The sequence below is a fragment of the Sorex fumeus genome, unplaced genomic scaffold, assembly GCF_029834395.1.
Source record: "Sorex fumeus unplaced genomic scaffold, SorFum_2.1 ptg000171l, whole genome shotgun sequence".
Lineage (NCBI taxonomy): Eukaryota > Metazoa > Chordata > Mammalia > Eulipotyphla > Soricidae > Sorex > Sorex fumeus.
In genome coordinates, this window is record NW_026606228.1 from 7,515,872 (window position 1) to 7,529,551 (window position 13,680).

General features: G+C 46.0%; 1 protein-coding gene across 2 annotated transcripts in view; it reads right to left on the reverse strand.

Annotated features, from left to right (window-relative positions):
- The window catches only part of AIFM1 (apoptosis inducing factor mitochondria associated 1), a 51,629-nt gene that overhangs the window by 19,831 nt on the left and 18,118 nt on the right, over positions 1-13,680 (reverse strand). For both annotated transcript variants that reach the window (XM_056107740.1, XM_056107741.1), the window contains exons 3-6: positions 12,344-12,443; positions 9,422-9,546; positions 9,183-9,313; positions 6,362-6,452 (exon numbers count right to left, since the gene is read on the reverse strand). In XM_056107740.1, coding sequence (XP_055963715.1) covers positions 6,362-6,452; positions 9,183-9,313; positions 9,422-9,546; positions 12,344-12,443 — 447 coding nt within the window. The remainder of the gene's footprint in view (positions 1-6,361; positions 6,453-9,182; positions 9,314-9,421; positions 9,547-12,343; positions 12,444-13,680) is intronic.

Sequence of the window (13,680 nt, forward strand, 5' to 3'; positions counted from 1 at the left end):
GTTCTGCTTTGGGGGCAGGCCTTGGGGGTCAGGGTGGAAACATTTGAAATATGATGGTGAGATGGTGTAATGGTGGTGGGTTTCTTGTTGGAATAGTAAATGTAATAAATTACTGTGAACAAGTATAGAAAAATCCAAAAAAGATTTCCTTAGAAGAAAGTGTGTAAAGATTGTCGTATCTCACCCTTGTATAAGAGATTACTAACATGTTGTTACAGGTTAGGCCTTGTGTGTGAATATTTTCTTGATCGAGATTAGTTGCCTTCTACTTTACATCCCATCCAATGTAAAGCTTGTCTTTTTGTTTTTTTTTGGGGGGGGGGTTGGGACTACAACTGGCAGTGCTCAGGGGTTAGTCCTAGATCTATCCTCAGGAATCACTCCTAGAGGTGCATGAGGGACCATATGCGATGCTCGGGATAGAACCTCGGTCGGCCATGTTCAAGGCAAAAGTTCTATCTGCTGTACTATGGCTCCGCCCCCCCTACACTTCACCCTTTTCTGATAATCACCCCCTTCCGTTTGCTACTGCCACACACACACCACGGCACTGCACTGCTTTCATTGGGGTGTTTGCAAATTCGCTGGCTGGGGCTTCACTCCTCAGCTTGGAGTATGTGCCAGGGGAAAAATTTCAACATTTTACAGTGTACCATTCCGTGGTTTTTAGTATAACCACAGGGTTGTGCAGCTCATTCCAAAACATTTCCAGCAGCCTCAGAAAGAACCTAATTCGCTGTCAGCACAAGGAGAGTTTGTTCCCTGGGGCAGCAGGGGTGAGGAGGACGGCTCCCAAAGGCTACCAGGGGGTCCCTGGGCTCCTCTCGCCAAATCTCAGCCAACTGGTTCAGTAGTTCAATGTGAGGCCCCAAGAATGCAGTGCTATGGTAACAGGGATTATCAGCTTTACACCTGGCAATGCCTGGAAGACCAGGTGCCAGGAATCAAACTGGGGTTGGCCGCATGCACAGCATGCGCATTAACCCCTGGAAAATGTCTCCAGGCCCAAGAATTAGTCCTTAAGCTAGAGTGATCCCCAGCACCATGGATGGTCCCAACAGCCTGAACAGGAGTGGTCCCTGAGCACAGAACCAGGAGTAAATCCTGAGCACCTTTGGCTGTGATTCCCCCAAACCTAAATATAAATAAATAAATAATCTATTTCTGGAACCCAAAGAGACAGTTACAGCGCTTAAGGCACTTGCCTTGCACGTGGCGAACTCTGACTCAATCCTCGGTAGTACATGGTTCGCTGAGCACTGCTTAGAGCGAGCTCCGAGCACAGATCTGGCAGGAGCTTCTGATCACTTTGGGGTATGGCCCAAACCCACCCCACTGTCAAAATAAGAGAATAAACAGCAGAGTCTATTTCTGGGTAACCACTGATACTAGCTTCTGGTATCCAGTTTCGTCAGAGGGCATCATCTCCTAAGCAGGCAACAGCAGAGTAAGTCATTACACAGTCAAAATCCCTGCCAGATTTGAGGAAACGGACATAAGAGGCTGTCCGGATGGGCTCTCTGAAACTCTTCCTTCTTTCTTTTTACTTATTTATTTTTTGCTTTTTGGGTCACACTTGGCGATGCACAGGGGTTACTCCTGGCTTTGTACTCAGAAATTACTTCTAGCGGTGCTTGGGGGAACCATATGGGATGCTGGGAATCGAACCCGGGTCTGCCACGTGCAAGGCAAATGCCCTACCCGCTGTGCTATTGCTCCAGCCCCCGATAGCTATTTTATTTCATCACAGCGGTAGGGCGTTTGCCTTATGCACAGCCAGCCTGGCCGAGTTGGGTTCAATTCCTCCGCCCCTCTTGGAGAGCCCGGCAAGCTATCAAGAGTATCTCACCCGCATGGCAAAGCCTGGCAAGCTACCCATGATGTACTCAATATGCCAAACACAGTAACAAGTCTCAAAATGGAGATGTTACTGGGCGCTCTCGAGCAAATTGATGAACAACAGGAGGGCAGTGCTACAGTGCTACAGTACTTATCTATTTCTTAAATTGTATTTCCTATTGAATATCACCAGATGTAGCTCAAAACAAAAACAAACAAAAAAAAATTGGTTTACAACACTACTAATAACAGTTCCTCATGGTGCTTCTAGATTCTTGTATCCTCAACTCCCAAGCCCAGAGATATCAACCTGTATTCCTTCAGACACTGTTATCCGGCCATCCCCTGGCCACACTTCCTCCCACGGAAGCACTTGAAACCTGGTCCACACCTTCTCTCTGAATCACATCAGACTACTGTTCTCCCAGAAACCTCGACTTGGGCTGGAGTGAGAACAGCGGGCGTTTGCCTTGCATGCAGCTGACCCGATCAAATGATCCCTAGCATCCCGTATGGTTCCCTGAGCACCTCCAGGAGTAATTCCTGAGTGCAGAGCTAGGAGTAACCCCTGAATATCACCAGATGTAGCTCAAAACAAAAACAAACAAACAAAAAAAAAGCAGTCTCAACTTCTACCTTAAATATTCCACTCATTGGTTACAACTCTCCATCTTTCCAGCTTTCTTAGTTGTCCTGTCTTATCCGTCACTCAGGGCAGTTGTCACCAATCATTGCTTTCAATTTTTACTGACAGCTGGTAAGATGTTACCTGAGAACTAATCTTGGCCAATGGTGACCATCTCAACTGTTTTTCTTACCAGCACCCATAGTTCCTTTGCACCCTACGCCTTATAATGAAAGGATTTTAAGCCAAATACTGGATTTCCACACTCTGTCCCAGTCCTTACCAGCTATGAGGGCAGCTACTATGCATCAGGCATTGTTCTATGTACTGGGGACAAGATATTGTGAAACAGATACCTTCCAACCCCCTGCCTTTACATTACTGTGGGCAACATGTGCTCCTTATTTACCGGTTGGGGGTTCACACCTACCTGTGCTCAAGGTGGATTCCTGGCTCTGTGTTCAGGGATCACCCCTGGCTATGCTCAGAAAACTGTATGTGGTCGTGGGGATGGAACCCAGGGCAGGTACATTCCTTACCCATTGCACTTACTCCTGGTCCCAATATACTGTGTCTTTTTAAATGGTTTTGGTCTCATGCAGCAGTGCTGAGAGACTACTACTGGTTCTAATGTTCCTGGCTGTGTTATGGGACAATAGGTGGTGCTGGGAATCGAATCAACTTGTCTTCATGCAAAGGCAAGTGCTTTACCTGCTCATTTTCTCTCTGGCCCCAACAGAGAACTTAACCAGTGCTACAGAAATCTAAGAAATGCTCTGATGAGGGGCTGGAGCAATAGCTCAGCAGGTAGGGCATTTGCCTTGTATGCGACCGACCCCGCTTCGATTCCCAGCATCCCATATGGTCTCCTGAGCACCACCAGGGGTAATTCCTGAGTGCAGAGCCAGGAGGAACCCCTGTGCCCCGGGTGTAACCCGAAAAGCAAAACAATAAAATGCTCTGACAAGGGCAGTACTGGCAGGAATATAGTGTCAGGTGCACCTGACTGGGCTTTCCAGGGGCAAAGACACAAACCAAAATCAGACTGATAAGCAGTTTTTCTAGCCATGTCTACTTTTTTTGTCTTTTTGGGTCACACCTGGTGATGCACAGGGGTTACTCCTGGCTCTGCACTCAGGAATTACTCCTGGTGGTAGCTCAGCGGACCATATGAGATGCTGGTAATTGAACCCGGGTTGGCTGTGTGCAAGGGAAACACCCTACCTGCTGTGATATCACTCCAGCCTCTAGTCATGCCTACTTGTATTTATTTATTTAATTTGCTTTTTGGGTCACACCCGGAGATGCTCAGGCATTACTAATGGCTCTGCATCAGGAATTACTCCTGGTGGTGCTCTGGGGACCATATTGGATGCTGGGAACCAAACCTGGGTTGCTGTGTGCAAGGCAAACACACTACCCGCTATGATATCGCTCCAGCCTCCACATCTACTTTAAAAATATTTTTGTGCTTTTTTTGGGGGGGGGTCACACCCAGCAATGCTCAAGGGTTACTCGTGGCTCTGCACTCAGGAATTACTCCTGGTGGTGCTTGGGGGACCATATGGGATGCTGGGGATCAAATCCGGGTCGGTTGCATGCAAAGCAAATGCCCTACCCGCTGTATTATCGCTCTGGCCGCAGCCATGTCTACTGTAAATTGGGTAAGCGCCCTCTTCAATCTGATCCCACTACAGAACCCTGCATTGCTCTCTCAGTCAACCACTTGATACCCTAGGGTTTGGTTGGGGGTCCACTTCTGGTTGTGCTCAGGGCTTCCTCCTGGCCCTGTGCTCGGGGATCACTCCTGATGGGGCTCAGGAGATTCAATGAGGTGCCAGGGATCAAATTCTGGTCAGCTACACACAAGGCAAGCACCTGACACACTGCTCTTTCTCTCTCTCTCTCCCCCTCTCTATTCCCCTCTCTCTTCTTTCTCTCTCCCCATCCTCTCTCTCTCCCTCCCCCCCACCCTATCTTAGTTTCTTTGTATGTGAGAAAATAAGTGAAGCCATTAGATGAGAACTTCCTTGGTTATCCAACCCATGAGTAAAAAACTTTACTACTGTGACCAGGAGATAATACAGTGGGTATGTCGTATGCCTGCACCCAACCTGGGTTAAACTCTCGACACTGCATGGGTGCATAAGTATCACTTGGTGCAACCTGGAGGCCTCCGGGTACCACTGGGTATGGCCCTGGAGACCCTAGCACTGCTGTGGCCCAGGGATCATCAGCACTGCAGAGTCTGAGCAGCACTGCATCCTCAGGTCCTTACGCTGAAATGATGGTCCGGCTGGCTGATAGTCATCAGCGATGACTGGTGCAATAGTTCAACGAGTAAAGTGGTTTCTCTGCACATGGCTGACCTGGAATTGATCCCTGCCTCACACCCCACTCCTCCCTTAATCTGGTCTCCTAAGCCCACCTGGAGTGATGCCTGAGTACAGAGCCAGAAGAAAACCCTGAGCACATTAGGGGTGTGGCTCTTAAACAAAACAAAACAAAACAAAACAAAACAAAAAAACAACAGCCAGTGGGTGGCCCTAGGCATCCTGAGCAGGGCTTGGGAGGCCTCCTCCTTCCCCACAAAACAATTTTATTTCCTTTCTCCTAGCTTTTGGGATGAGATGTCATCTCTGTTCTGTTTCTAGCTCTGGCCCTGCCATTCCTTCCCTCTCCTACAACCTTCCTTGGTGAGTCATCCACTCATGTCCCCTCTCCTGCTACCTCCTGCCTTGCAGCCCACTAGCATGGGTCTGTTGGGCCCATCCGGAAAGGACTGCCTTTAGTTCTCTGTCTGGTTCTAGCTTCTGTCCAACTGCCATCTACCCCTGTGACTTTATGCTGTTTGCAAGAGTCGTCTCTTTTCTAACTCTGCAATGCCAAAAATGAGTCAGGCATTTCCTAAAACATGATCATGCTGTAAGATTCTTTTTTGTTTGTTTGTTTTTTGGGTCACACCCAGCAATGCTCAGGGGTTAGTTATTTCTGGCTATGCACTGAGGATTTACTCCTGGTAGTGCTTGGGGGTCCATATGGGATGCTGGGGTTCAAACCTGGGTCAGCTGCCTGCAAGGCAAATGTCCTCCCCCCTGGACTATCGCCCCAGGTCCTGCTGCAAGTTTTTTGGGCCTTGCCCTGCAATGCATGTGTTGCAGAGGCTTGGGGGCAGGGAAGGGGATGAGTGTACAGTGCTGCGGATTAAACTTTGGCCTCTGATGTGCAAAATATTCACTCCCAGTCCAAGAAACTGTCCCATTAACAAAATCAAAATCCAGAAAATGCAAAAACCTCCTCCTGGGGGCTGAAGCGATAGTACAGCAGCAGGTAAAGCACTTACCTTGCACACCAGTGCACACCAGTGTTTGATCCCCGGCATCCTGTAAGGTCCCCCGGGCACCACCAGGAGTGACTCCTGAGTGCAGAGCCAGGAGTAACCCCGAGCATCGCTGGGTGTGGCCCCAAAACAGAACAAAACAACAACAACAAAACAAGCCTCCTTGGATCTCGCAAAGGCATGCCTGGATTATTTTGCTATCTTGAATAGGTCCTGTCATCACTAATGGCAAAGATGGGTGGGTGGAGAATAATAGGAAGGACAGAAGCACAAGTCACAGGAAATAGCTTCAAGGGCCACCCCCAGTGATTCTGAGTTCCCTGGGAAAAGTTTAGCTGGCACGCTCCTCTGGAATCTGAGCTCAGTTCTTTTTCCTCAGAAAGACCCACTCCGCTGTGCAGGCCGGCAATACTACACATAAATGACTAAATGACTAAATTCTCCTTTTGATGAATGACGGTAAACAGGGCAGATGCAAATGGTAGCAGGTCACCACACTTCTTGTCCCCACACACGTGTACGTGGAACCTGACAAAGGAAGTAGCCCACTAGCTCACCTTCTTCCCAGTGAGGACGGCTACGCCACCATTTTCAATGTGAGGCAGGTCCTGAGCAGAGACGTAGAAAGAAGGTGGCTGGAAATATATGCTGTACAAAGAAGAGTAGGAAAATGTCAGACGCACTTGGGACAACTAGCAACTCCCCCCCGGCCCTGCCTGCGCCGTGGAGGTAATAAAACTCTTTCCATCTTCCTACTGCAGCACAGCTCTCAGTTTCTGTTGCTATGGGCTGTTTGTTATACTCTTACTGTGTTTCTTTATATTACAAACAATGGTGGTACTTAAAATAAGTTAAAAATAAATCCGAGGGGCCCAACCAGTGGTGCTCAGGGGTTATGCATGGCTTGGTGATTGCTCCTGGTGGTGCTTGGGTGATTATGTGGTGCCAGCGATTGAATCCAGGGCTCCTGCATCCATTCCAGTCCTTTGAGTTAAACCCTTGGTCAACGTAGTGGTAATTTAGACCAGTGCTTCTCAATTGGGGCCAACTAGCCTATCTGGCAATATCTAGAGATATCTTTGGCTACAGAAGCTTAGGGGAGGGATGCTATTGTTATCTGACAAATAGAAGGCAGGTATGCTTTTTAATATCCTATAATACACTAGCCAGTCCCCAAATCAAGGAATTATCAAGCTCCAAATGGCAACAGTGGGGCCAGAGAGACAGCACAGTGGGTAGGACACTTGCCTTGCACTCAGCTCACCTGCATTCAATCTCTGGCACCACACAGGGTCCCCTAAGCTGTGTTAGAAGTGAACCCTGAGTACGATGCCAGGAGAAAGTCCTGAGCACTGCTGCACGTGGCCCCAAAACAAAGGCAGGAGAGATAGTACAGTGAGTCAGGCTCTTGTTTTGCACACACTATATGGTGCCTGGAGTCCACCAGGAGTGACCCCATGAATTCAGAGCTAGGAATAAGCCCTGAGTACCCCCGGTGTGGCCTCCAAACAAATTAAAAATATAAACAGTGCTGAGGTTGAGAAAGCCTGCGCTGGATTTAGGGTTGTTTCAAACTGATAACAGAGAAACATTCAAGGAGCTGGTATTCCTCAAGGAGAGTAGAGACAAGGACAAGGAGGACTGGTTCATGGTTGGAAGCTTTCCACAAGTTGCGGGGTTGGGGTGAGGGGGCAGTTAGAACAGAGAAGGGACTGGGGCTGGAGCAATAGCACAGCGGGTAGGGCATCTGCCTTGCATTCGGCCAACCCGGGTTCGATTCTCAGCATCCCATATGGTCCCCTGAGCACCGCCATGGGTGATTGCTGAGTGCAGAACCAGGAATAACCCTGTGCATTGCCGGGTGTGACCCAAAAAGCAAAAAAAAAAAAACACCAAAACAAAACAGAGAAGGGACCACTATGACAAAGACAGTTAGAAATGATCACTCTGGACAAAAACTGAGTCCTGAAAGGAGATAAAGGGACAAACATGATAACCTTTCAGTACCTGTATTGCAAACTATAATGCCCAGAAAGAAAGAAAGAGAGCGAGTGAGCGAGAGAGAGAGAGAGAGACATAAGTGCATGCCACAGAGGCAGGCTGGGGACGGAGGGGAGGGGCATGGCAGGAGGAAGACTGGGGACATTGGCCATTGGTAGTGGAAAATGTACACTGGTGGAGGGATGGGTGTTGGAACATTGTATAAATGAAACCTAATCACAAAAGCTATGTAGCTCTATCTCACAGTGACTCAGTAAAAAAAGAAAAGAAATCACCAGGAGGGTATGGGACATAGTACAGCGGGAATGGGGTTTGCCACACACGCTGCTGACCCAGGCTCTATCCTCAGCATTCCATATGGTACAAGTTATATATTCAACAACGCTGAGGCTGGAGTGATAGCACAGCAGGTAGGGCATTTGCTTTGCATGCAGCCAACCCGGGTTTGATTTCCAGCAACCCATACGGTCCTCCAAGCACCGCCAGGAGTAACTCCTGAGTTCAGAGCCAGGAGTAACCCCTGAGCATCACCGAATATGACCCAAAAAGCAAAAAGACCAAACAAACAAATAACCAAACTCAACAACGCTGAAAACATGAGATTGTAAGTGCAACCACTGAACTTCGGAATGTGCCTGTCAAGGTGGCAAGTGTTTGTGGGGAAACTGGGGGACACTGGTGGGTAGGAAATGTACACTGGTGAAGGGATGGGTGTTGGAACATTGTATTACCCAATCATGAAGAACCTTTTAACTGTATCTCACAGTGATTCAGTTTAAAAAAAAGGAAAAAAGGAGCTGGTATTCACATAGCCTGTCCAGAACGGGCCTTAACCATGAGATATTAAGGGGCAGCTAACATAATTGGAAGCCTGTAACCTGTTAGGGAATGAAACATGAGAGTAGGGGTGAAGTAAGCAGATCAATAAGTACAACTCTGCCCAGCATCAAAAAAGTCACTATAGAGGGGGCCAGAGTGATAGTACAGTGGGTAGAGTGCTTGTCTTACATGCGGATTACACCAGTTCAATTCCCAGCACTTCATATGGTCCTCCTGAACACCACCAGGAGTGATTCCTGAGTGTAAATCCAGGAGTAACCTCTAAGCACTGCTGGGTATGGCCCCCAAACAAAACAAAACCAAAAAAGGGAAGGGGTCATTAATGAGAAAAACTGCAACCCAAGTAACTTTAACTAGAATCAAAGCCAGGAGACCTTTCAGACTAGGCTGATCTGGTTACCAGAATCTGGTTAGTGACTCCAGTCACAGTCAGGTCATCCCTCCCATGGACTGCCCACAGTCCCTGCAAAGTGCTGACCCATTCTCTATGCTGAACTAAAGTTGCCCCATAGGCCCATTTTCTGTAAGTCCACCCACCTTCGCTCTTTTCCATTCCATTGTCTGAATCTCAGTGTCTTGGTGACGTTCGGATCATCTGAAAACCACAGTTCTTTCGAAAGAGGAGGTCGCATATATGGCAGCTCGGGGTCTTCAGACACAATTAGTACCTTCAGATACCAAATAATGATACTTGTAAGAGGCAAAGCAGTAAGTGGCAGAGGTCAAAGAGGTGTCACCTTGGCTACGTATTCACAGAACATGTTTAAATGCCTTACCCTGGCCCCAGGATCCCGGGCCCGGATGGATCTGGCTGCAGCAAAGGCAGCAGTGCCTCCACCGATGAGCAGGAACGGAGCATGACTTGGTACTCTGACCTGAGGAATTGACTCTCCTCCCGGATCTGTGAGCAACAGACCCGAGAGAGTGAATTGGCATATTCTCTGATGTCAGTATTGGAAAAATCACCCAGCACAAGTCTCAATCCTTTATAGTAAAGACAGAAAAATATTGTACAAACACTAATCTGAACAAACTTCACAGTATCTGCATGGGATAAGAAAAGCAGTATCCCCTTTAAGTGAGAAGGGAAAGATACTTTCCATCCTTCCCCCCAAAGAGATGACTTGACGGGCCATGATGCAGAGGCTCATAAATAAATCTCAAAAGAGATTAACAAGTTGCAGAGATGCTTCTGTACTTCGCACCAGGCTGAGTTGTCTGGGCACCTGGGGGGAAAGGGGTGGGCGAGCCTACCACCCACTCACACAGAGCCCTAGCAGCCAAAACTCTCCACACTCCACAATCTCCACCATGCTCATGGTTGGACTTCACTGCTCAGGATGAGCCTCATCCAGAAATGGATCCATTCAAAAACTCAGGTATGTGGGTTTTGTGACTGAAATCTCCAGGCTCACATGGAGTAAGGGATGGGCTACCTCCCCACATCACCCTGGACTTTCAGAAGCCTGCTGGCCACACCCATGAGCTGCCTTTGGTGCCAAATAAACTCACTAATTAGCCATGATCTAGGGACTCAGAAGTCTCTGGAGAGACTCAACAAATTGCAGAAAAGCTTCAAGACCCCATGCCAGGCTCTGTCTCGGCACCCAAAGTCACCATCCCGTTAAATTAAATTTAACCCTGTCTGTATTACCTCATTCAAAAATTTTAAATTCATGGAGCAACATCTCAAACTCTACACTACTGATAAACCAGGAGTAGCACACCACATTGGATGGGATATAAAGTAGAGGGCAACCAATCTCGATTAAGAAAATATAAACAAACAAGACTTAAAAGGTAACAAAGTGTTAGTAATCTCTTCTACAAGAATGTAATGGCTCTATGATAAGCTACAAAAATATTGACACACCTTCTTCTACGGAAATATTTTGTCGTCATTTTTAATGAATTATGACAAGCAATATAAAATATTCAGGGCCTGCTATAGGGGCAGGCTTTAGGGGTGGTTGGGAAAATTGCAAGCAATTGTGGTGGGAAGGTACACTGGTGGTGGGATTGATGTTGGTATACTGAATGTGATAAATCATGAATAACTTCATTAAAAAAAGACTAAAGCAATAACATTGAACAGAAAATGCATTTTTTTGCTTTTTGGGGGTCACACTCCACAATGCTCAGGGGTTATTCCTGGCTCTGCAATCAGGAATTACTCCTGGTGGTGCTGGGGGACCATATGGAATGCGGGGGATTGAACCTGGGTTGGCCGCATGCAAAGCAAACGCCCTACCCACTGTGCTATCTCTCTGGCCCAGAAAACGCATTCTCAGATTTAGCATTTCTAAAAAGTTTTACTGCACTCTCAGTATGATTTCTTCAATAGCAGGCCTACACACCTTCATCTGAGTAATTACTTGTATTTAAGTTCAATGGCAAAATATGGTTCTACTCAAGCATTCACATAAGGTCAAATTTGGAAGTCATAGAATAAAAAAGCCATATCCTTGGGGATTCTATCTCTACCCAGAATTCCCCTCTCTAGGTTCCGAAAGGGCAGGGAAAGATGCAACTGTGTAAGCTGTACAAAGGCCGCCAGGCTGTGAGACCAGGCAGGAGGCTCAAACAACCTGTAGAAGTCAGGATAACTTCAGGAAAGAGATTTGAAAACACTCTGGGATAAACCTGATGCTCAGCTTTCCATTTCTAGCCCAACCCCCGAAAGATAACCAACCCTGAAATGTTTAACAATAGTCAAAGGATCCTCACAATAAAAAGCTCAGAGAAATATGAAAAAAGAGATGATTTTGCCAATTCTGTTCATTTATTAGTCTGTTAGAACTAGCACCTTGCTTAAATGTTTCCGAAATATATTAGAGAGTACATATTAGGAGGATCCTGCCCTCCCCATTAATTTCCTAATTACAACCAGAAAATAGCAAGTTCAGTTTCACCCTTTGTTAGCAATAAACGGGGAGAGAGCCCCGTAGGTCAATTGGGGGTAATTATACAATGATCAAGAATAAAGCAGGATTATTGAAGAAAGCAATGTGAATCACCCACACAGAGATGTGGGGCTCATTAAAGGATTAAAACAGTCCTTTCTCAAAAAATCAAGCCAGTCATGTTGGATGGAATTGACAGCTATGGCTCTACTTTAGAAAAATACATCTTTAATGCGACAAAAATGCAAAACTCCAAAGGGAAATGAAAAAGAACAAAACAACGCCCCCTCATTGAAAAAAAAATCCTCTATCTCTTTACTAATAATGTTCCTCACCAAGCCTGTCTTTTAAAATGTAATATTCATTTCATTGTCTCATAGGAGTGAAAAACAATGAACCATAATGACCACTAATCTCATCTTTCTTTTTTCTTTTTATTCTTTTTAAAGGCAGGGGCAAACCTTGCAGTGCTCATGGCTGACTTCTGACTCAGCTCAGGGATCACTTCTGGAGGGGCCTTGGGACCCGTATGGGGGATGACAGGGATCTAACCCCCGTTGGCCACCTTGTGCAAGGCAAGTGTCCTACCCACTCTGCTCTCTCTCCAGCCCCTAATTTCGATTCTCAAATCCCAAATTCCAATCAAATACATGAACAAATTGAACCCTGATCTGGGGCAATACAACAGTTTCCATAATTTACAATCTCACCCTCATTACAGCTAAAGTATATATGAAAAGCTGATTATAACTTTCCCATCATATACTGCATCATAGATTTGAAAATCATACTCACCAGATAATGCAGCCATTTTCTGCTTCTCCTCCGGGGTCAATCCTAAGCCTGAAATTCTTTCATTATACCTCTTTTTGTTATCTTTTATAGTTAGGTAGGCCTGTGGGTTCAAACAGAGATTTTATTTCATTATATAGCTTGCACATACCATACGAGATATGTTCATCTTTCAACTTAAATGAGAAGCCATTGTCTACATAAAGTTAGTTAAAACCATGAAGGCAGAATACTTTTTTTTTCTTTTTTTCTTTTTTTTCTCTTTTAGTATTTGGCCACATCCAGTGGTGCTTGGAGCTTACTCTGAGCTCTGGCTCTGAGCTTCTGGCAGGGCCGGGGGCCCTTATGGAGTGCAGGGCATCGAACCTGCGTTGGCTGCAGGTAAGGCAAGTGCCCTACAGCTGTACTCTTTGGCCCTCAGAATGATTTGAAGAAGTATAAAAAAATTCTGAGTTGTGTAATTATTTGATGTGGAATGAATACAGGTAAGAGAGAAAAATGTTTCAGATTTCCATAGCTTTATATAAAGAATTTTCCTCACATTTTATTGAGAAGGGATACCTAAAGATAAAAAGGAAAACATTTTACGCTACAAGAATCAAATGCCAGGAAGAGCTGAACTTTACAAAGGGGGCTTGGGACTAGACTAGATATTAGCTGTGAAGCCAATCAGTGTGGCCCTAGGTAAGAAGCCATGCAGAAGTTTCCCTGATAGGGGTTTCAAGCATGTGGATACTCAGGTTATCATGAAACATGGTTGACTACATCCTAGTTGTGAACTATTCATCCTTTCAGAGCTCAGATATTTAACTCAGGGTGAAAGAGCTTTGCCTATACACCGGATCTATTTCAAACAGAACACTGTCTCTATCCTTTCAACTGAAAGTGGGTGTGCCTTCGTCTTAGAAGTAGTTTATTTGTTATTTCAAAATACACAGCACCAAAGTTATTAGGGATATGAAAAAGTGCTAATTTTAAGTATATTGCTCTCGCTTTTTCTTATCCCTTAGGTTGAACAAGAAAAGAATTTAAGTGAGGTGAAGTAAAATTCCAGTTAATTAATTGCAAGTGCAAGATGAAACACATTCTACGACTATTTCTATGGCCCTCACCCCTTAGAGAGGAGCTCATTTGGCAATTAGGAGCCTGAACCCTGAGAACTGAACCTAACATTTATGAGCCTAGAAACAGCCAACCTCTGATATGAATTGTGTAGAAATATAAGAACCGTATATTGAAGGCTGGAGCCATAGTACAGTGGGTAAGGTGCTTGCCTTGCACATACCGGACCTGGCTTTGATCCCCTACATCTCCTATGCACCCTTGAGCCCTGTCAGGAA